Source organism: Salvelinus namaycush, chromosome 12 (genome assembly GCF_016432855.1).
Source record: "Salvelinus namaycush isolate Seneca chromosome 12, SaNama_1.0, whole genome shotgun sequence".
In the NCBI taxonomy this organism is placed as follows: domain Eukaryota; kingdom Metazoa; phylum Chordata; class Actinopteri; order Salmoniformes; family Salmonidae; genus Salvelinus; species Salvelinus namaycush.
This window is the reverse complement of record NC_052318.1, coordinates 43,431,333-43,454,842: the sequence shown is the minus strand read 5'-3', so window position 1 is coordinate 43,454,842 and position 23,510 is coordinate 43,431,333. Positions and strand designations below refer to the sequence as shown.

At 45.9% G+C, this 23,510-nt stretch overlaps 3 protein-coding genes across 3 annotated transcripts in view; all 3 read right to left on the bottom strand.

Annotated features, from left to right (window-relative positions):
* Positions 1-16,007, bottom strand: part of LOC120057569 (ryanodine receptor 1-like) — a 69,091-nt gene extending 53,084 nt beyond the window's left edge. Inside the window, exons 1-29 of the mRNA XM_039006152.1 lie at positions 15,960-16,007; positions 11,636-11,755; positions 11,443-11,544; positions 9,123-9,197; positions 7,960-8,038; positions 7,764-7,876; positions 7,548-7,647; positions 7,336-7,432; positions 6,766-6,840; positions 6,505-6,661; positions 6,168-6,332; positions 5,842-5,963; positions 5,320-5,509; positions 5,073-5,208; positions 4,844-4,939; positions 4,613-4,731; positions 4,302-4,435; positions 3,964-4,205; positions 3,692-3,884; positions 3,362-3,578; positions 3,183-3,287; positions 2,982-3,085; positions 2,680-2,763; positions 2,288-2,447; positions 1,663-1,822; positions 1,258-1,448; positions 987-1,161; positions 656-864; positions 159-517 (exon numbers count right to left, since the gene is read on the bottom strand). Of these exons, the coding sequence (XP_038862080.1) occupies positions 159-517; positions 656-864; positions 987-1,161; positions 1,258-1,448; positions 1,663-1,822; positions 2,288-2,447; positions 2,680-2,763; positions 2,982-3,085; positions 3,183-3,287; positions 3,362-3,578; positions 3,692-3,884; positions 3,964-4,205; positions 4,302-4,435; positions 4,613-4,731; positions 4,844-4,939; positions 5,073-5,208; positions 5,320-5,509; positions 5,842-5,963; positions 6,168-6,332; positions 6,505-6,661; positions 6,766-6,840; positions 7,336-7,432; positions 7,548-7,647; positions 7,764-7,876; positions 7,960-8,038; positions 9,123-9,197; positions 11,443-11,544; positions 11,636-11,755; positions 15,960-16,007 (4,127 nt within the window). The remainder of the gene's footprint in view (positions 1-158; positions 518-655; positions 865-986; positions 1,162-1,257; positions 1,449-1,662; positions 1,823-2,287; positions 2,448-2,679; positions 2,764-2,981; positions 3,086-3,182; positions 3,288-3,361; positions 3,579-3,691; positions 3,885-3,963; positions 4,206-4,301; positions 4,436-4,612; positions 4,732-4,843; positions 4,940-5,072; positions 5,209-5,319; positions 5,510-5,841; positions 5,964-6,167; positions 6,333-6,504; positions 6,662-6,765; positions 6,841-7,335; positions 7,433-7,547; positions 7,648-7,763; positions 7,877-7,959; positions 8,039-9,122; positions 9,198-11,442; positions 11,545-11,635; positions 11,756-15,959) is intronic.
* A 738-nt stretch (positions 16,008-16,745) lies between these two features.
* LOC120056615 lies at positions 16,746-19,154 on the bottom strand. Its single transcript, XM_039004815.1, has 3 exons — positions 19,025-19,154; positions 18,758-18,902; positions 16,746-18,659 (listed from the first exon to the last, which is right to left on the bottom strand). The coding sequence occupies exons 1-3, from the start codon at positions 19,043-19,045 to the stop codon at positions 17,143-17,145; spliced, it is 1,683 nt and encodes a 560-aa protein (XP_038860743.1). The 5' UTR covers positions 19,046-19,154; the 3' UTR covers positions 16,746-17,142.
* A 27-nt stretch (positions 19,155-19,181) lies between these two features.
* LOC120057568 (rho GTPase-activating protein 11B-like) lies at positions 19,182-22,662 on the bottom strand. The gene is made up of 8 exons (XM_039006151.1): positions 22,522-22,662; positions 22,171-22,256; positions 21,904-22,000; positions 21,529-21,809; positions 21,254-21,417; positions 21,021-21,161; positions 20,824-20,895; positions 19,182-19,342 (listed from the first exon to the last, which is right to left on the bottom strand). The coding sequence occupies exons 1-8, from the start codon at positions 22,648-22,650 to the stop codon at positions 19,182-19,184; spliced, it is 1,131 nt and encodes a 376-aa protein (XP_038862079.1). The 5' UTR covers positions 22,651-22,662.
* Positions 22,663-23,510: the final 848 nt, after the last annotated feature.

Sequence of the window (23,510 nt, the reverse complement as noted above, 5' to 3'; positions counted from 1 at the left end):
AATTCAAATCACTTCCTGAATTGGCTTACTTCAATTCAATTTGACCCCAACCCTGGTTTTCAGCATTCACTTTACACTTTTTTCCAACAGAGTTGTTGTAGCCTGTCCAAAGACTACTGTCTTTCTCTTTACCCATCTGACCCCTGCTCAGTACTGACCCCTTCTTCTTGCTCTTCTCTGTAGAGGCATCTTTCACGTTCTCTCCTCCTTCGTTGACAGGGATCTCCTTTGGCACAGAGGGCTCCTTCTTCTCCTCCTCCTTCTCCGTGCGGCTGGCAGACTTCTTCAGCACCTCAAAGTCAGAGTCGGGGTCAACCTCCAGAACCTCGTCCTCAGGGATGGTCAGAGCTCGGGTGAGGGGGGTGGTCCCGGCCATAACCTTAAAGGTCTCGTGGAACTCCACGGGCATGCTGAGCCTCAGGAACAGCAGGTCTGTGTTGGCGTTCTGAGAGCCAAAGGTCTTGTGGGTTAGCTTCAGACACGGAGCGCTGTCCACTGTCCCATCCACACGGGACACCTACAAAGGGCACATGGGACGGTGGAAATCTAAGAGAAATCTAACTTTGACATTTGTCCATTTACGATCATGTAATATGGGAACAGAAGCCATTTCTAAGCATAACGAGCCACTGTTACTGAACAAGATATGCTGTACCTCAATGTGAGGGTGTTCTGTAGGAACAGGGATGAACTGGGGCAGGCTCTTGCTGAACCACATGGTGATGTCTCGCTTCATGTTGATGGCGAAAGGCTCAAAGCCCTCCTGCAGGCCACAGATGGTGAAGTAGCGCAGGCTGCTGACGTTCTGGCCCAGGTTGAGCCGGCCAACCTGAGACAGGCCCAGACTACACACAGGGATAAAGCCTGGAGACAGAGAGACACAGTTTAATGAATGGCATAGATTTAAATGACACTGAATCATACTATTCACCTCTTAGGCAGCAGATCCAACCTACAAGGATTTACCTGCCACAGCAGTCACTCACCATCTCCTGTGTCTATGTCCTTGAAGGCCATCTCAGAGCCAGAGTCGCTGATCAGCATCTCTCCGTTCAGGGTGAAGAAGATGTTCTGCTCTACCAGGTCGATCATACAGCCCACTACGTCACCTGGCAACCAGCTACGACCAAACGGCTCATTGCCCACATGCCAGCGCTGAGCCTTCAAAAAAGAAAAGTCAAAGTTTAAAAGTAGGACACATTAGTAAATGTTTTCCCTAAAACAGACACAGAACAGATCCTTCATCACCGGCCATACCTTGAAACCATTGAAGACATAGGCCAGCTCATCCGCCCCCAGCTCTGTGTCAGCGCGGACACTGGGTCGGGCCCAACCCACTCTCATATCCCCCACGGTGACAGCCTCAAACTCAAAGTACCACTTCCCCTGGGTCACCGCGTATGACTTCTCAGCCCGGAACACACGGATCTTATTTCCACGGGAATGACCTTCCCCATTACCACCTTGCACAAACAGAGATACAGGTGTCATTATTAAGATGATATATATATATATATATATATATAGCAGTCAGGTACATAATTATTGGCACCCGTGTCCAGTAGTATATATATGTATGTGTGTGTACAGTATATCTAGCTGTATTTAACAGGACTAGTGGCTAGTTCAGTACAGTACTGAAATATGAACAACTTGGCAGACAGACAGACTCACTGCTCTCCTGGTCAGGTGGCTCAATGTTGTAACCGTAGCCGATGAGAGTGCGGACAGCTGCACAGACAGTGTCTCTGTTGGTCTTCTTGGTCTTTTCGTCCAGCAGGTTGTACGGCACCAGGCGCGGGTTGCGCTTGCTCATAATGTCCTGAACATGGAAATAAAGACTTGAGATCAACTCAAACGATTGTGGGAGTCATAGATTGATTCTGTAAGTCCTGGACTTACATCTTGATACATCTTAGAAAGAGTGATACTGTACTAGCTCCACAAAAAAAACGGATTATTATTTTATTTGTCTGGAACAGTTACATAAAATGTTGGCTCCGAAAACATCCCAACTTCAACGACTCATGAGTCAGGTATGAATAATGCTTCACCCGGAGTTCAACTTCTATAAAGTACTATAGCTGCGTCACTTTAGGTGAGCTTGTTGTGTGCCCACCTGCACGCCTACGTGCACATTAAAACCCACCCCACAGAAACACTACTGATATTCAATAGTCCTTGTTTGAAAAGGACTTGAGCTACAGTATTACCACAGGTTTGGCCCAATCTGCTGTGTGCGAGTCTCCTGCGAGAACCAAGGACAGGCAGAGGGAGGAAAAGATACCTGTACAATGCTGTAGGTCCATCCCTGGTGGACCCTGTCACGAGCCCACACGTTGTGCCCATTCTCTGCCAGTCTCTCCACTAGGTTGGTCTGGTTGGGTGTCAGCTTGACATGGTTGAGGTCCAGCGGGGCAGGCTTGTATCCACTACTCATCATATACCTAATGGAACAAACATGATGTTATGATTACACTAGGAAGTCAGATGTCATGATTGCTATTCTATACATCTCACTAAAGTGAACCGGCCTCTACTTAAATGACAATCCAACATTTCACAATGCTCATCTCAGATCACGTAAAACAATTCAGTTTTCAACCACGTAAGTGAACATCAGAGAATAATGACGTCGTGCCTAAATAAGTCAGATCACAATCTTGAGGTATCGCTCACGTTTTGGGCATCTTGATGTTCTTCAGGTTCTCCTCTGCTTTCTCATCCCCCATGCCCACATGACAGCCCAGCGCCAGCAGAGTCCTTTGAGGAACAGAAGGAGAGGTGGTGAACACCTAGCACACACAGACATACTAGGCTGAGAGGGCGTGTCCAAGACCTTGAGAGTGCGTGTCCATGACCTTGAGAGTGCGTGTCCATGACCTTGAGAGTGCGTGTCCATGACCTTGAGAGTGAGTGTCCATGGCCTTGAGAGTGAGTGTCCATGACCTTGAGAGTGAGTGTCCATGACCTTGACTCACTTGAGTGTTTCTCCAGACATTGCAAGGTTGTAATTCTTCTCTGGCTCTGGCAGGCTCTGGAAATCTACCAGGCAGGGGTGCAGTTTCTTGTTGTCATCTCGGAACTGGAGGAGAGGAAAGAATCAAGACGTTTGCCAGATTGGACTAAATAGATATCAGTAAGTCATGTGATCTCACTGAGGCAGTACGGGAAGGACTCACCGACCCGTAGGTCCATCCTTGTTCAATGCGAGTGGCGGCCCATAGCTCATGGCTGTTTTCCGCCAGCTTCTCCCGAATGCGCTCCAAGTGAGGCGGAAGCACAATCTGAAAGGACAACGCGGTGAATGGAGGCAAGAGATAGGAGAACGAGATGTGCACAGATCATTCAAGGGTTTTACCTGTACTGTGTCCACAGGGCAGGGGGTGAAGGCGGTGTGCGAGAGGGACTGTGTAGGCCCCAACAGATTGCGGACACCATTGAAATCATGCTTATACTCCTTGATGGGCTCAATACGCAGTCGGTCCTTGGGCAGCACAGCCTCATAGCATGGGGCATAGCCTGGCGGTGGGAGGAATTTGAAGTCCCCATGACGCCCTCCCAGGAGAAAACGAACCCTTGGCGTTTGCGAGAAGAACATGAACAGTGATCACTCATTTGACATCACTCATTTTCTTAAGACTCATTGTAAAATGACAGCAGCTCTATAAGCCCCATCGACGGTTCTCACCTGACGCCTGCAGAGAAGCTGACGACAGGGAAGAAGAGGCCGTCCAGGTTGAAGTTCTCAAACATGCCCTGCACCGGATGCCCGTTGATACGGAACGAGATGCTGGGCACGCTCAGATCCAGGCAGCAGCTGACCACATCGTCTGCCGCTAGGATGTGCATGTTGGGGGAGGCGACATGCCGGAGGACTCGTCCTGTGGAGACACACGGATCTATAAGATGTCAACCAGTAATAGAGTTCTGTATTCTAAAGCGAGGCCCTGCGTGCCGTACCTGACCACAGGTGGAGTCCATCAAAGGCGTAGGAGTAAAGGTCGTCGCCAACCCCGTTGCCGCCCCAGCCCTCACCACCCCCAGGGTAGGGGCTGTAGCCCTCGGTCAGAGCCCAGCCCACACGCAGGTGGAAGGCCTGGGCGGTCAGGAAGGGCTCTACATAATCCACCATCACCTCAAAATACCACTTCTTATACTGTGTGGATCCCTCACAGGTTCCGAGGAAGATGTTGGGTCTCACACTGAGATAAAACACAGTTAATGGTTTGAAGGAAAAAACTAATTGCCTTGGTTGTATTTTCACAAAGGATATTTAGTACGACCAGATGTCTAGATACCTGGTGACATAATTGATGATGTTGGACTGCAGGAGGAGGTCGCGACCTGGAAGCAGATTCTCGGTGATGAGATTCTGATTGGACCTTACAGCCACACCGTTACACACACACAAAGAGCAGAGCACATCCAACACCTAGGGAGAGAGAAAATTCGAAAATCGGCTCTCAAATCATAAGGAGATGGACTGTCAACAACATATGAACACTTCTCTGGATAAGCACAGGCCTAAATAATACAACTTAATAATAGTAATAATAAATATAAAAATAATAATAATAAACTTCAATGACCTGCACACGCATTCACTGACCTTGTGATTGCGTCCATGCTTATCCAGTAGAGAAATTATAGATTTAATGTGGTTCTCCTGGATGATGTTCAGGACCTCTGGACTCTCAATCAGAACGCAGTACAGCACCTCCAGGATGCCTGTGGTGAGCATAACACGCAATGAAACACAGAGGGCACTCCCGTAACACATTCAAGTCAATGTGATTCTGTGCTGAAAGGTGACGGAGTGTGTTGTAGAGTGGGACTTAACCTGAGGAGGCCTCCAGACGGTCCAGTTTGCTGACCAGCCAATCCAGGTTATCACAGAACAAAGCACAGTTGGCCCGGTTACCTCTGATGAGAGAGGCTTCACAGGAAGAGAACGACAGCGATCAGAGCTAGGTCATGTTCAGATTGAAAGGGCATGTTGCCACAGTAACCACAGCCATGCAGAAACATGATGGGACCTGAAATAACGGGATGAATAGAAGGTCACATACCCAGCAGCTCGTACAGGAGATTAACGATTTCCTTCCAAGACTCGGCAGCTTCCTCCCCTGCAAACTCGGAGAAGTGGGCCGCCGTGTTGTAGACATTGAGTCTGTCAATACAGTCCAGCACCAGGGTGATCATGCCCTGTGTGGAATGACACAAATAACATAGGAACACCAAAGGGAGGCGCAGTGTGGGGAAGAATATTTTCACCGTACAGCACATCTTCCTCATCTGTTGTGCGTGAGCACTGACCTCCTCTTGGAAGAGGTTCTGTCTGTTCTTGAGGGAGCGTAGTTTGGTCTGCTTCTCCTCGTGCTCCAGCTCCTCCTCAGGGGGCCGGAAGTAGAAGATGAGGTCCTGCAGGGAGAGGGCCACTGAGTCCATGGGGAGAGACGGGGGGGCTGAAGAAGACTTGTTCTTCCCACTCAGAGAGTCCAGCGCTCTGGAGACACAGGGAACAGGGAAAAACGTCACTGTACTGACCATGAGGTCAAACACTAAACCAAGGTGCTCCGCCCCACCTGAAGGATAACAGTAAGTCAAAGTGGTCTATACATAATAATGTGTACAAACTCAAGAGATTCCTAGCTAAGTATTTTCTCAGATAGCCATAGCAAACGCATTGGGAGTGGAGAGGGACCGTACTTAATGAACTGAGTGAAGAGGCCTGCTGTGTTGTAGATCCTACTTAATTAACTGAGTGAAGAGGCCTGCTGTGTTGTAGATCATACTTAATGAACTGAGTGAAGAGGCCTGCTGTGTTGTAGATCATACTTAATGAACTGAGTGAAGAGGCCTGCTGTGTTGTAGATCATACGAGCAGCCTGGAACTCCTCTGTCTGGGAGCGGGCCACGGTCAGGGCATCGTCCATGTGGCCCTCCTTATGAAGGATGGCCTGAGAGAGACATTGACAACATGGATAAACACCAGTTGCACTCCAGGGGAAAGCGGAGTATTTGAAAAGCCCGAGCAAAATGCATTCACAGTAAATCCCTATATTACGGGGTCTTCATTATCTCTTAGCATTCCCTTTGTTGTTGTTCTTCCTGTCCTTTAGCTCAGGTGTTTTTAGGCACCTTGCCGCACGATTTCTCCATACCTTCCTCTTAAGAGGTCCCAGGCGAGCGGACTTGGCATCGACAGAGGCGTATGTAAGCCAGAGGCCAGTGGAGACGTGCTGTACAAAACACATGGACTCCCCATACTTAATCTCTGGTGTGCCCATGCCCTCCACATCTCGTTTCTGAGCCACCTCGATCTTTTCCTGCAGGTTGGAACACGGAACAACAAGGAGAAAGAATGACTATCAACAGCGCTAGGTACGGAGGGATGACATGAACACTGCCAGAAGCTTCTGTTCCATTCTATGAAAAAGGACCACGTGCATTTTTCACTGCTCTTTATATTAACAGAGCGCCGTTCGGGACGACCCTGACCTTGGAGATTCTGAAGCAGAAGGCTGACATCTTGGCGTTGGCTTTTTCAGGGTCCACCACCAGCAGTCCTTTCTCTTCATCCAGGCAGAGGTAGCGGCCTGTGGTTATATGACGCACTCGGAACGACTGGCCCCATTTCATGTGACCTCCACTCCATCTACACAGAGCCACAAGTACAACCCCAAGGAGAGAACTCATGTAAGACAATTGTAATGTTTTTTTTGTTACATAAAGCTGATGAACAGAAGGGCATCCACTCACCCAATCCGGAGCGGTTCTAGTCTCCATAGTGACCGGGCATGGCTACAGACAGCACCCCCTTCATAATGAGCAATTCTGAAAACAGAGATGGGCTGTTAGTGACAGGTGGTGTTTATGCAGTGTCAGATTAAATATCTGATTATCATCTGATTAACCTTCCTAAGTTCTCCCATGTCACACCGCTCCTCCGCACACTTCACTGGCTTCCACTACAATACCATGGTGCAAGAGGAACTGCCCCTCCCTACCTTCAGGCTAAACTCAAACCCTACAACCCAACCTGAGTACTCCGTTCTGCCACATCAGGTCTCTTGACCCTTCCACCCCTACGGGAGGGCAGCTGCCGCTCAGCCCAGTCAAAACTCGTCTCTGTTCTGGCACCCCAATGGTGGAACCAGCTTCTCCCTGAAGCTAGGACAACAGAGTCCCTGCACATCTTCCCTGCCCATCTGAAACCCTACCTCTTCAAACAGTATATAAATTATCCCACAGCACCCCGCCTCCTCCCCATATATATATATATATAAAATGTCAAATGTAAATGTGGAATAGTTCAACAGTGTTCATCACCTGCGCTGGTCGTCTCCTTGTTCGGCAGCAGGGATAGCCAAGCACTCATCCATGTGACCATGGAACAGTCTAAGAACGTAGCCTCCAGTCAGAAAGCCTGAGGGGTTGATGTTACACTGGCAATGAGAGAAAGACACGGCAGTCAAGTGTAGTGTTTCTAGATGATCAGCTAACGACTATGACATAGAAAAACAATCAAAACATATACACACCTTCAGCAAGCTCACAGCCAGACATCACAGGGCTCATGGTCCACAGCGTCTGCATGAAGGAGGCGTCCACCATGAGGTCACCACTGGCGTAGGAGAGATGCTGGAGAGAGAAAGAGCAGGGGGGGGGGGGGGGGGGGGGGGTGGAACATGTCAGCTCCGTCCATAACCTGGTGGGGTTGAAAGTCCACTTGGCAGTGTGTCACCAACGCGGCTCACCAGGTATCTCTCAGAGGACACGCTGACCAGGATGAGATCATCTCCCACCCTGACCTTTTCTCCCTCTGACCTCTGCTTGGACGCAGGGTGAATGGTCCACCAGCACGCCTCCCCTGTGGAGGAACACTTGTGTCACTCAACTGAACACTGTGCAGAAAATTAATATGAGCACTGTTCTCTATGGTAAAGGCCATACCGGTGGAATCTTCCTGTAAGCCCACATCAAAGGCCAGTTTGTCTGTGAGTGACCTTGAGGTAGTCAAACAGCTGAGGTACTGCAGCACACAAAGAGTAAAAATTACACACTGAATAATGAAGCGCTAATTGAAAAGCAAACCCATGTAACTGCAAAACAGTCTCCCACACCATCTCCCACACTACCACCCACACTAAAAACATAAAGGGCTGGTATAGTACACATTCAATGAATGGGACTTATGTGGCTATGACGAGTGAGATAGAGGGAGAAAGTGTGGGTGTGGGTGGTAGTGTGGGTGGTAATGTGGGAGATAGTGTGGGTGTGGGTGGTAGTGTGGGTGGTAATGTGGGAGATAGTGTTGGTGTGGGTGGTAGTGTGGGAGATAGTGTGGGTGATAGTGTCGGTGGTAATGTTGGAGATAGTGTTGGTGTGGGTGGTAGTGTGGGAGATAGTGTGGGTGATAGTGTCGGTGGTAATGTTGGAGATAGTGTGTGTGGGAGATAGTGTTGGTGTGGGTGGTAGTGTGGGAGATAGTGTGGGTGTGGGTGATAGTGTTGGTGTGGGTGATAGTGTTGGTGTGGGTGGTAGTGTGGGAGATAGTGTTGGTGTGGGTGGTAGTGGGGGAGATAGTGTGGGTGATAGTGTCGGTGGTAATGTTGGAGATAGTGTGTGTGGGAGATAGTGTTGGTGTGGGTGGTAGTGTGGGAGATAGTGTGGGTGTGGGTGATAGTGTGGGTGTGGGTGATAGTGTTGGTGTGGGTGATAGTGTTGGTGTGGGTGGTAGTGTGGGAGATAGTGTTGGTGTGGGTGGTAGTGTGGGAGATAGTGTGGGTGATAGTGTCGGTGGTAATGTTGGAGATAGTGTGTGTGGGAGATAGTGTTGGTGTGGGTGGTAGTGTGGGATATAGTGTGGGTGTGGGTGATAGTGTTGGTGTGGGTGATAGTGTTGGTGTGGGTGGTAGTGTGGGAGATAGTGTGGGTGTGGGTGATAGTGTTGGTGTGGGTGATAGTGTGGGTGATAGTGTGGGTGTGTGTGGTAGTGTGGGAGATAGTGTGGGTGGTAGTCTGGGTGAGGTAGAAGTAGAAAGAAGTGGATGATAGTGGGTTGGTGAAATGAGAAACATGTGAGACTACGCAGTGAGACAGAGGAGGCTGATTACCATGCTGGAGTGAGTGTGCTTCAGTAGGATGGCATGGCCATACAGCAGGGTACGGTGGCCCCCTCCTTGAGATGACTGGGCAGAACACAGGAGAGCGAGGAGTTAAAAATCCAACCGAAGAGAGTCGTGTATGATTCAACATTCAGCCTGCTAAGGTCAGGCACACAGGACTGTTAAAGACTGAGGAGGGAGACAGGAGTTAAGGAAGTCATCCTCCTCGTACCAAACTGAGAACAACGTGGCAGGCAACAGAGAACCTGTGTACTGAACGTATCTGGCTGAGAGGAGTCAGAGAGCCCACCACAGAGAACCAACACAACAGCAAACATGTCTACATAGTGTCAATACAAACCAGGGGTGAGTGGAAAGGGAAATTGATTAACAAAAGTCAAATGATTAACAATACTGGAAGCAAGAAACAATACCACAGAAAGTCACATGTCACATTTAACTGGAAGGCAGAAAAACTGACATTCAGACAATCAAACAATATTGTTTCTTCAACATTTGTTATAATTAGTGGTTATCATTTCCACCGTCAACGTTGTTATCATCTTGATTATTCCATGAGTAAGTGGAGAGTCAGAACACAGCGCAAGACTGACTTCTAGGTCAGATTTAGTGAACCCGTGTGTGCGTGTGTGTACGTACGTGCGTGCGTGCGTGCAGTTTGATATTTAAGGTTACACTTTGCCCTACATTCCAGACTTTCTGAAGATTAAGATGAATTGGCGTGATGGTTTGGTCAAACCACAGTAACTCACGGGATGACGGAATAGCAATGATTAAGAAAACGTAAAGGGCTGGTCTGGTCCACATTCAATGAACGGGACTTATGTGGCTGTGAGGAGTGAAGATGGGAGTATGATGAAGGTTGTATAGGAGACTTTCAGAGGGACAAGGTCACAGGGCAGTAAGAGCCCTGTTTCAAATGTCACCATCCAATACTAGGTCTGTGGTCCATGATTCTGCTGTTGGACTTAGTGTAGAGATTATACGGCAGCCAGAAGCCCTCGACGGCAGAGAGCTTCTTAGTTGCTCCTGTGTTGCTGACAGGAATCCTTCCTCGAGTGTCATCTGAAACGCCGCTCGGTATTTCAGCTATGACAACACTGAGCAAAGTGTGGAGTTAGGTAGTATGAGTGAGGGCAGACGAAAGTGGCGCATCACTGTTTGAGACAGGGACATTGGGTGAGAGGTGAGAGCACTCTCACGGTAGACAAGGGGTGGAGAGGAGGGGAAAACTTTGGCGAAACGTGACAGGAAGGGAAACATGAGCAGACATACCCATTTGTCCAAATCGACTGCCTATGGTTGGCAGTTGGGAGGTGAGGGGTCAGAAAAGAGACAAAACGAAGTTAAGTTGCTAAATGAACAAGAGACCTTGACATAATATTCATATTTCAAATGCATCAGTGATGTGTCATTAGCACATTACTATTCACTACAACGCTACTTTTACAACGATGTGTCGATGACATAAGAGAGGATGTTCTCACTACCATATAAGGCATAACAGTATTTTCTGAAATGTTTAACCAAAAGTACTGAGTCCCATATTATGGGAAAAACATGACATCTGTTGTATTAGTTCGATTCAGAAAGAACTAAGCTCACCAGACACTACACAAAGAGCACCTCTATTTTCCAGTCAAAGAAAAACTATTTCCATGTACTGTACACTGAGTGATAAAACATTAGGAACACCTTCCTTTAGGAACACCTTCCTAATATTCAGTTGCACCCCTTTTATTCCTCAGAACATCCTCAATTCATTGGGGCAGGGACTACAAGGCGTCGAAAGCGCTCCAAGGGGTGCTGGCCCATGTTGACTCAAATGTGTCCCACAGTTGTGCCAAGTTGGCTGGATGTCCTTTGGGTGTTGGACCATTCTTGATACACATAGGGAAACTGTTGAGCGTGAAAAACCCAGCAGCGTTGCAGTTCTTGACACAAACCGGTGAAGCCTGGCACCTACGACCATACCCCGCTCAAAGGCACTTAAATATTTTGTCTTGCCCATTCACCCTCTGAATGGCACACATACATAATCCATACCTCAATTGTCTCAAGGCTTAAAAATCCTTCTTTAACCTGTCTCCGCTCCTTTATCTACACTGATTGAAGTGGATTTAACACATGACATCAATAAGGAGTCATAGCTTTCACCTGGATTCACCTGGTCAGTCTATGCCATGGAAAGAGCAGGTGTCCAAAATGTTTCGTACACTCAGTGTATACTATAGAATTGTTTAACATCAGATGCAAAAGAAGCTCCTTTAATCCCACAGAACCATCAGCCCCTCTGCTGGTCTCTTACCTCATTGAGCTCCATGGTGTTGGACAGCATCTCCTGTAAGGCTCGTACCGACAGGGATTGCTCCAGGATGAAGCAGCAGATCGCCAAATCAGGTGGCACATTCTACAACACAACACATCTGTCAGCAAAACCCAGGGAACGGCAACAACTAGCATATAGATGTAATCAGAGTGTGGAACGTGGTTCTCTCTACCTGAGCATTGGAGGTGGTCTCCAGGAAGCAGAGGCGGTTCCCAAAGCCCTCACATGAAAGACACAGTTTGATCTGTTCTTTCAGAATGGAGGCAGTGCATTGTAGCACAACCTGGTCATCCTACATACAGGAAGAAAAGGGGTCAGAGGCCAAAACAGATGACGCTAATCAGCTGAGCTAGTTTATATCTTCATTACTATTTCATTGTTTTACATTAAGATGTTTCATCACTTGGGTAACATTTCAAAAGTAGTATTTTATATTTAACTTGCCATTCATAACCTTGATAGGCCCATATGACATGAATACTGGCCAGGGGTAGAGTTACAGCCAAAACCCATTTAGAGGGGCTTAAGTGTGGATGTGTAATGGTTGTAGTGGAAGAGAATATAGTAGAAGCGTGAATACGATTCCTGTGCACCAAACAGGCATATTTTATGTCACATAAGAACAAGGCTGCAACCCTGACCAACAGATGGTAACAATAACGACAGTAGATAGAGCCAGCAGAGTGATAAAGCCGTCGTAACGGGGAGCCTAAACAGAGCAGGTCAAAAAGCAAACAAAGAGTGGTCAACAGACCCTCTCCGGGTCTTGAATCTCACATTCCTAACCTTCACATCCACATTTTCTCTGTCATTCTTCTGTGCCTGGCCCTACCCCTGTCCTAACACTAATCTCCTTGGTAGTCGGACTGTGGGTAAGCACCCGCTCCTCCCGGACCTCTATTTCAGAACCCTGCACCTGCTGCTCACACATTCCCCTCAGTGGAGCAGTGGATATTTGAGACCCAGTCAGCCTGGCATAATAATTTGTAATGCACTCACACAGAGAGCAGTGAGACAGACAGACCCGGAGTCAAACTATCATTCTTAGGCTGACAGCTCAAGTCACACTAAATCTGGCCAAAGTCAACCATAGAGACCAGCCAGAAGTGGGTAAAAGCCATACTCCTTCATTATGACAGAAGAACAGGGGACACCGGTAAGTTGTTGTAACAAGAAACTTTTTACAAAGCCTACAGTGCTGTAGAACTCAGTGTCCTTCAGTTCATTTGTACTAGTACTACCACTGTCAATCATGCCAAAACTATCAGAACACATGACATATATACGACGCCATCACTCTAACCTGGCAAAGAAAATATAAACAAAAGCACTTCATCATACTCAATGTGTAGAGCGAGTGCAGTTCTCATAGGGCCAGAACTAAACAGGTGCTCCCATGGCCCTGGCTATAAACCTGCTAATCCCAAGACTCCGTAAATATAGAACTCAGCAGAGTTCAAGATGAACAGCATCAATGCAAGTGACGGGCAGCCTCTCTCACACCTCCACATTCAGCTGACCAACTCAAGAAAACGGTTCCCTTCTTGGCGAGAGCATCATCTTCCACACACTGCTATAACCATAGCCACGGTACACTCACACACAAATGCATACATGAATACAGTAGATGTCTTTACACTACTTTATGTTCATTGTAAGTACTGTACATGTCCGCGGGCGGCTCTCTAATACAACTCCAATAAGAATCTAACTGACTCAAGTAACGATCATGAGAGAAGCACTAAACAGACTTAAAGGCCCAGTGCGGTCAAAAATGTGATTTGTCTGTGTTTATAGAGACACTGAGTGTACAAAACATTATGAACACCTGCTCTTTCCATGCCAGACTAGCCAGGTGAATCCAGGTGAAAGCTATGATCCCTTATTGATGTCACGTGTTAAATGCACTTCAATCAGTCTAGATGAAGGGGAGGAGACAGCTTAAAGAAGGATTTTTAAGCCTCGAGACGATTGAGACATGGATTGTGAGTGTCTGCCATTCAGAGGGTGAATGGGTAAGACAAAAGATTTAAGTGCCTTTGAACGGGGTATGGTAGAAGGTGCCAGGCACACCGGTTTGTGTGTGTCAAGAACTGCAACACTGCTGGGTTTTTCACATTCAACAGTTTCCCGTGTGTATCAAGAATGGTTCAACACCCAAAGGACATCCAGCCAATTTGACACAGCTGTGGGGAGCATTGGCGTCACCATTGGCCAGCATCCCTGTAGAACGCTTGAAACGCCCCCAGTTATTGACACTAACCGGTGCACCTGGCACCTACTACCATACCCCGTTCAAAGGCAAATACATTTTTTTTTATCTAGTCCATTCACCCTCTGAATGGCACACACACAATCCATGTCTCAATTGCCTCAAGGCTTATAAATCCTTCGTTAACCTGTCTCCTTCCCTTCATCTACACTGGCTGAAGTGGATTTAACAAGTGACATCAATAAGGGATCATAGGTCAGTCTATCATGGAAAGAGCAGGTGTTCTTAATGTTTTGTATACTCAGTGTATATTTCCACACTATGAGGTTGGAATACTACTGTGAAATTGATGATAATGCCATTTTAGTGTAAGAGCTGTTTGAAAAGACTGCATAACATTTCAGCCTGTTGTAGTGGGATGGAGTTATGGACTGCCTGGTGATTGAATGAATAAACCAATAACATTTACATTTGAGTCATTTAGCAGACGCTCTTATCCAGAGCAACTTGCAGTAGCAATTAAGGTTAAGAACCTTGCTCAAGGGTAGATTTTTCACCTAGTTGGCTCAGGGATTCAAACCAGCAACCTTTCGGTTACTGGCCCAACACTCTTAACCACTAGGCTACCTGCCACCCCAATAAAAAAAATAGTTCTAAACTTCTCTGCCAATAACAGCTAGTTTTCCATTTTCCCTTCCCCACTAAGACCACTCCCAGACAACCTTAACAAAATTATTGCTTGAGAATTTGCTCTTTAATTAACAAGAAGCTATTTTTGTTTTCAATTCAAATGGGCAAAAAAATAACTGTAAGGTACTTAATTGTTACCCCAAAAAAAGATTGGATATTGATATAAAAACAGCTGCTCTGGACCTTTAACAAAGCAGAGAGGCAATGTAGGACAAAGCCAGCCTGCTATCCTCTTTATATGCAGCAGGCACTATAAAAAGAAAGTGTTCGTGTTCTGTGGTGAATAATACCTCTACAAGTACACACAACACCCCATCTCTGCCTGGCATCAGTCAGGTTTGACACAACAATACATGTTATATAAAAGCCTTGCCTTTGAAATATGATTTAGCCCCAAGTCAGCATGGGAGTCCCTAATGAGGAAAAGAGCTCTGCCTAAATCGAGACAGGAGAGCCTTTTTCAGAGTCATGTTGCATGCCATGCTCTTTGTCAATGTCTTGTTGTGATTGTACATTCTATGTAGCTTACAGGTAGTCTTTGAGAGAGATATATTCACTTTGAAAAAAATGTGAACAGTATCTAATACAGTATGCCAATGCCTGTTCCCCAAAATATCCGTGCTTAGCGTTGGTACATTGTTTCACTTGCGTACTTGTTTCCACTAACTCGTTTCTCGGTGTATCTTAATATAACAGATATGAAATGCTACATGCTTGATTCATCCGAGGCCTTTGGTCCCTGTGAGAAAACCTTTACCCCCTCAGTTTTCTTGTCTCTGCGCCACCATGTCCCCAGAGGTTCAGTGAGACGCAGTGCGAGAGTGTCTCTCCACACTGGCTCAGTGGTATGAAAGGTTTAACCCTCCACAAGCAGGCCAGTCTCTAATTACTGTACAGCTGAAGACGGAATTTAATCTAAGAACAGGTCACAACACACCATTAGGAAAAGGTGTCTAACACAATACCTCTTCTACATTCAGAAGATGAACAGTGTGGAAATCAGCATCTTTATCATACTGGTCTCAATGGTGTTGAGTCAGTCACTAAATTGCTGTGAAGACATGCCTTCTCTTGACTGGACCAACGTAACCTACCATTCCTTTCTATCATGCTGCCACCTCATGACTTGATATGTCAGTAAACCCATATTACTGCACCTAAAAGTAAAAACCAATATGATAGTCAATCTGATTTCGCATCCCATTACATCTTATGTTCGTCATTCTTCGTTTTTTATTATTACTACCCCTCGTTTTCATGCGTTTCTATTTGCCAGCGCCAGCTGTTACTTGGCACCCAACAAGCTGCCCAACTCCCAAACAGTAACATTTCAAGCTGCTCTGGTATATAAATAGATAACAATGCAGACAAGCCCAGCACCTGTCCATGTCAATCTGGTCTTTCCAAAGTCAAAGGGAAGCCATTAACAAAACGTATGAAAGTTAATACATTGGACTATAAGTTACACCAAAGTCACACATTAGACATACAGCAAGATAAGGCAACTTATCGTAGCTATACTGCAGTATGGTTTCTCTCACAGCCTTTTTCAGTTACAATCAAAACAGCGCAAAAGGGGTCCAGCATCACTCACCGTACGTAAGAACTGAATCTCCTCCTCTCCATCTCCTCCTTCCGCCATCCTCTAATGTATTACTTATCACTCTATTCTCCCTGGTTGTTCCTCAGCAAGCCTCGCTGTCTCTCTCCCACCCCTTTTCTCTCACTCCCAGCGTCTGTCTGCGTGTGGGCGTACTGAAGGACAATGTAGGTCCAGTGGCTATGGCTGTGTGATGAGACAGCGTGACAGTTAACTCCTGCTCAGTGCAAGATGAAAAGGGAAAAGTGGGTGGAGCAAACTGTAAAACATTGTGCCACCTTTACGAAGTCCTATAGAATTGTTGTACCATATTAACAAATGTACTGGTAAACGTGTCAGATTTTAAATATCTACAATATGTGTCAGTGACCAAGCCATAGCCTAAAACGTTAGCGTTGTTGCATTAGTCCCAACGAGATTCCCATTGGTGAGGTCTGCAACAGGTTTGTGAATACACAGATTTTTAAACCTTGCTACTTACTAGGTCAGAAAAATGAAGTCAACCTCTAAACAATCAGGAAAACACCTCTAGTTTTACTAAGAGGGATAGACTAATCTGATATAAATTAATAAATCAAAAGATTAAAAGAAATAATTTTATTCAAACTGAAATACATACATTTACACAAATTATATATAGTCAGATATGTAAAACGCAACTTGACAATAATAAAATCTGCAATCAGCAGTTGCTAAATAATATAATTTACTTGATATGATAATGATATTTACCCATTGATTGACAACTTAGTGACTGTTGTACACCATCAGAACCCAAAATAAGCTTATTTTACTCCAATGTTTGAAAAACAAAGTAAACAAACACGATATAGGCTCAATACATGATTAAAACTATAATTGTTATATTATGGACATGCAGTCCTTGCATCCATAGCTTTGTCTATACATTTGAGAGTGGTTACATTTCTCCAGCCCCATCCCTCAGATTTTTACCGAAACAGGGAGGCCACTTTGTTATTGTTCTACTGTTGACTGCCGCTTTAAAATACTACTTTTCTAGGATAACCTATCTTGGCATAACAGAAAATTACATATAAAAATAAAAAAAACACATGGCATTCTTTGTGCGAGTGATCTTATTTTCCCCATTTTTAAACCCTACTACTCAAGACCAATGCGCTAGTTACGGAGTACCATTTAGTCTGTCCTGTACCCCTCAGATCTGCAATGGGTCCCCTGTGGCCATGCTAATCTCATGGACGGGCCAGCAGGGCGAGTCTCTGTAGCGTCTCTTGGTGGCCGGGAGCCTGATCTGCAAGGCTGGTGATGGAGAGAGTTCAACAGGGAGCGAACCCCCATCACTCTCACTGACCCCCATGTCTATCTCTATAAAGCCAAAGGTCGTGACAGAGGTAGGGGAGCAGTTAGCCACTAAGTGTGCAGTGTAGAGATCAGTTGATGTTGTGTCTATTGGTGTGGGAGAGGGTCCACTGGGGATGGGAGAGCATGTTTCTGTTTGAGAGGAGGGCTTGGAGGGAAAAGGGAGAGGGAGTTTGACTTCTGTACTTTTGGACTCCTGCTGTAGGGGGGCCATGGTCTGAGGTGGAACATCTAAGACCGTGTCGGTCAGAAACGGTCTATTCACCTGCATTGGAACTGTGATGTGTTTGTCTTGCTCCTCCTTTGGATTGCATGTATTCAAGTGCATCTCCAGCAGATCATGTAGCTCTGACTCCTTAGGTTGTTCCTCCACCGGTTCCAATTGTCTTTCCTTGAGATTCAATTGTGATTCTTTAAATTGCCCTTGGCAGGATTCCTTGTTCTGCTTTGGATTGGGTGACGGAGGAGCGCACAAATCCTGGATGGTCTGCATGAGGTTTTCCTGTTGTAGTTGAGGAGTATGTTGGATTTCAAACTGTCCCACTTGGGCAAATTGAGAAACACTAAGAGTTGGCTCTGGAGGTGGACATAGGACTGGCTCACTGAGGCTTTGAACAACCACTGGCACCTCTTGATTTTTAGAGGCTTGTCCTGGCCAAGGTCCGGGAACACCATCATGACTGATGGAGCGTCCAAACCGCCGTGCTCCCTGCCGGCGCAGACGTACAACGCTCCGCTGACCTCCCTCCCGCTGACTCTCATGCAGGACATCATTGAGCTGAGGTTCAGGGGGCCTTGGAGGAACCCTGGGGTTACGGAGCAGCGTTGTCAGAGCGTTAAACCGCCTGATGCGCTCTGCTACAGACATGTGTGTCCTCTTAAAACCCAGTCTTGACTCTGTCATCTTCTCTTTCTTCACCGACAGTTGAAGTGTGTCCCCAGAGACTCCATCTTCTTTCTCGATCATCCAATCTGTTTTCTCTTTCTTGTAAATTTCATCTTGAATCCTCAGTTGGTCCAATGTCACCTCTGGCATACTGATGGAGCGACGAGGTTGACGGGGCTTCTGACTGACAGATATATCCACTTCTGACTGCTTCTTGCTTAGACCCACGTCTACAGGGTCCTCTTTTATCCCAACCTGCTCTGGATCCCTCAATACATGGTTTGTTTCATACTGTCTAACGGTTTCCTCTATCGTCTCGTTTTCCAACTTGACACCAGAGCATTCACATGATTCCCCAGCTTGTGTCCTGGTAGGTGAGTCCAATGTCGCGAGATCCAGGAAGTGATTAGGATTTTCAGCAAAGCTGTAATTCAGCAGATCAGGGTCATCCTCCACTTCATTCCCCACTAGAATTGAATACAGATAAAATGTCACATTGAGTATTTAAGTGACTAACATGTAGATACATGGATGTAACTGAAAAAAATAATATTAAAATCTAAACCTTGTCCTGGGCCATCAGTCATTATGACAGGAATCCTGGATGGTCCAATCTCAGAGCTGGATGCTTCAGTCATACCATCAGTGACCATTATACTGCCCATGATCCAATTCTCAGTGTCATTCCCAATGGACGTGGGGGAAGGGTCCTGAGAATAAAGTCGTAGAGAAACTAGATAAGTCCAACAATAGAGCTCAGCGTCAAAAGACAAGCATGAGCAACGTGAAGACCCAGTGTTATGGACATAATATTGGACAGCGCCAGACTTACAGGGCTGCTCCAGACTGTCATGTTGAAGAATCTAAGAGATGTCCTTCGATGGGCCTTGTCCTCCTGCACCGGATGCCTTCAGGAAACACAGACACAGTCAGACACAAAAACAAGGCAATAGACAAATAGAAGAACTAGAATAAATGCTTATGATGCTTTAGATTGACTTGTTTGATGTTTTTTGATCTTTCTTGTGATTCCTCCTCTTCTCTGAGGCAGTGAGAGTGACAGAGAGCTCGTGCTCCCTACTGCCCTCCACTCCACTCAGGACAGAAGTGTGACTACGGGTAGGGCTTTGGCCGACTGCCGCCTCGGAATCTACTGGGACAGTCAAAACATAGAACTTGTCATACCGCATCTTATGCGAGTGACTAAAAGCTATACTGCAGTACAGGCTATAAATACATCACCATTGGAGGGTTGTTTGCTCATGGATTGGTTGTCTTCTCTAAGGTCATGGATAGAGCGTCTGTATACAGAGAAGGATAATATTAGCTCCATAAAGCATTTAAAAACAAAATCTCAGAGATGTGGTTCATCAAAATATACACTACCGTTCAAAAGTTTGGGGTCACTTAGAAATGTCCTTGTTTTTGAAATGAAAAACACATCTTTTGTCCATTTAAATAACATCAATTTGATCCGAAATACAGTGTAGACATAGTTAATGTTGTAAATGACTATTGCAGCTGGAAAGAGCAGATTTTTTAGGGAATATCTACATAGGCGTACAGAGGCCCATTATCAGCAACCATCACTCCTGTGTTCCAATGGCACGTTGTGTTAGATAATCCAAGTTTATAATTTTAAATTCTAATTGATCATTAGAAAACCCTTTTGCAATTATGTTAGCACAGCTGAAAACTGTTGTGCTGATTAAAGAAGCAATAATACTGGCCTTCTTTAGACTAGTTGAGTATCTGGATCATCAGCATTTGTGGGTTCGATTACAGGCTCAAAATGGCCAGAAACAAAGACCTTTCTTCTGAAACTCATCAGTCTATTCTTGTTCTGAGAAATGAAGGCTATTTCATGAAAGAAATTGCCAAGAAACTGAAGATCTCGTACAACGCTGTGTACTACTCCCTTCACAGAACAGCGCAAACTGTCTTTAACCAGAATAGAAAGAAGAGTGGGAGGCCCCGGAGCACAACTGAACAAGAGGATAAGTACATTAGAGTGTCTAGTTTGAGAAACAGACACCTCATAAGTCCTCAACTGGCAGCTTCATTAAATAGTACCCGCAAAACACCAGTCTCAACAGTGAAGAGGCGACTCCGGGATGCTGAACTTTGAGGCATCGGTTTCTCAAAGTAGACACTAATGTACTCGTCCTCTTGCTCAGTTGTGCACCGGGGCCTCCCACTCCTCTTTCTATTCTGGTTAGCGCCAGTTTGCGCTGTTCTGTGAAGGGAGTAGTACACAGCATTGTACGAGATCTTCAAAAACAAGGACATTTGTAAGTGACCCCAAACTTTTGAACGGTAGTGTGTGTACATTTATTTTTTTACAGACAGTTAAATGCAAGTACCTTTTTTTAGCAGAGCTCTCAACATCAGGGACAGGATCTTCAGTCGATTTTCGTTTAGATGTGACTGGTGATTCAGGTGCGTTGTGGTGAGCGGTCTTTGTATTTTGCTGGCCTGTGAGGTCAAGGTTATAAAGTCAGAGGCAACACACTTATTGGCCCTTACTGACGACAATCCTTTCAGCATCACTTTTTACTAAAAGCACTTGAACTTTGCAACCAGTTAACAAGCAGCAAAAATCATATCATTACCACAACATTATGCACGTACTGTCTGGGGGATGTAAAAGGCCAGTGTGAGTGCGGCCTGTCTTCAATTTACTGAGAGCATCCACAAATATCTCTGGAGAGATCAAGCAAAAAATTATAATAATCTGAATTGAATTCATACATTTTCCAGCAACGTATTTATTCTGAAATGATTATCACAGTATAAACCTCATTATCCAGTCATTGCAAAACTCCCACCTCCAACACTGCGCCTCCTTTGATGTCCTAAAAGTCTATACACACCAAGTCCTGCCCTCTCCTGAAACCTCCCCCCATCAACTGGGGGTGTGGAGGACTCTGCTACTGTTGCCATGTCCATAATAGAAGGGGGGACAACACCTGGGGACATATAGAAGAGTGAAATTAGTATCAACTTTAAGTCTAACATCCATCATCAGCTACTATACAAATGTATATTTCTCTAAACTTACCAATGCGATCAGCGTGTATTATGAGTTTCTTGATCACTGCTGCTTGTCTATGCAGTCGTCTCTCTGTACCTGCGGTCAGTTTAGAGCCCCCAGCTGGACAATGTAGCAGATTAGGTGCAATCACAAGAGCCAGATTGCCCACTTCCATACGATTCTCTTTACATCTAGTGAATGTGAGGGATAGGAGATGATGGAGAAACTTAGGCACAGAGAGACATAGACCTCCCTCTCTAAGCCCAGACAAAAGAAGTCATTATGAATTTCTGGAAACAAACCTTTGAGCCGTCTGTCTCAGGAAGGTACAGAAGTATCGGAGGGCCCGTGAATGCGACGGGGGGAACAGGGCTGTGAGAAGAAGAGCTCCATCCTTGCCCTGCTCCTGCCCCCCCTCCTCCTCTAAGCCCTGTGCACGACACAGTGGCACCTGTAGATCCATAGGGATGAGGGGCGAGGGAAGCTCCCGTAAGAACTGCTTCACAAGAGACGCCACATCACAGGGCTGCAGAGTGGCTGAATGTGGCAGAGAAAAGACTGTCTCCCCCTGCTCCAGGCCAGCCTGTCATTAGGAGGTAGAGCGTCAACATAGAAAAGATAGACCCATGGAGGTAAGAAAATTGACATTCCTGCACATCCCTCCTGTGCCGCCTCACCCTCAGAGCTCGCATCCGACTAAACGACCCGGTCTTTCGAAACAGCCCTTCAGTATGAAGATGCTGGGATAAAAATTCACAGGCATCCACCAAGAACCTATGGAATAGTTAGATCACTCAAATGGAAGTTAAGTCATGACCAACCAAAACTTTGGGCTTTCAGTTGTTCATTGTAATCAGAATAGGCCACATTAGATATATATTTTTTAATCACATCTCCCAGTTATGACTGTATTTAAAGAAACCATACAACTCAAGTTTACATACTTTGGCACTGTCCCACTCATATCAGTTAAATCACACTGTGGCAGCAATATCAGGTCCCGACCAAAAGCAAATTTAGATTGGTTCTCCTGAAAGACATCCATCAAAAACAGATCATGGTGATGTGCTAAAAAGGCGTTCAACAACAAATCAATACCTCAACATTGGTAGTTTGCAAATTATGATGAGTAAATTTGAATATTTAAGAAACGTGACCTTGACAGTAATCAATCACGTAATCAATCAAGTCATCAAAAGTCTGTGGCAGCATATAGTGTTGTGGACAATGGAAAACATGCTTTATTGACGCATTGAGGTTGACTGTTGAGCAAACATATTGGCCTTGTTGGTTACCTGTCTGACAGGGTCGCTCGTGTATGGCCCATTCAAGAAGTTCTTCCAGTTTTTCACGCGAACTCCAGATGCTTTCAAAGCGTGTATCACGGCCACCACGCGTAGACGGTCGTCCATGGGGTTTGGCATTGGTAGATCCAGTTAGGATGTGTTCTTTAAAAATTAAATAAGGTGAAAGTAGTGGCTTTTGAAAACTCCATCACTATTAAAAACCGACATTTCGTCAGAGCTAGGTAGCAAAATGATGTAGCCTACGTTGTTGCGCGTCTTTGAGCCTTTCATCCCGCCGCCATCAAATTAGATACTTCCGGTCACCTGTGCCCAAATAAGGCGTAATGTAGGTGTGATGGGCACGATTCACAGAGACGCTTGTCTGTTCTGAAGTCACAAATGTAGTTTGAAATGGTCAGTACATAATGAAAAAGAGCCCCATACATACCCGCCATACAGGAATTGACGTATTTCACATTTATTGACATTGATTCATAGGGCCTTTTCTTAAAAGCGTGTTAACCCTCGCAAGGCTGCTGGCCCAGACGGCATCTCTAGCCGCGTCCTCAGAGCATGCGCAGACCGGCTGGCTGCTGTGTTTACGGACATATTCAATCTCTCCCTATCCCAGTCTGCTGTCGCCACATGCTTCAAGTTGGCCACCATTGTTCCTGTACCCAAGAAAGCAAAGGTAACTGAACTAAATGACTATCGCCCCGTAGCACTCACTTCTGTCATCACGAAGTGCTTTGAGAGACTAGTCAAGGATCATATCACCTCTACCTTACCTGTCACCCACTTCAATTTGCTTACTGCCCCAATAGATCCACAGATGATGCAATCGCCATCACACTGCCCTATCCCATCTGGACGAGAAGAATGCTGTTCGTTGGCTATAGCTCAGCATTCAACACCATAGTACCCTCCAAGCTCATCGTTAAGCTTGAACCAACTGGGTCCTGGACTTCCTGACGGCCGCCCCCAGGTGGTGAAGGTAA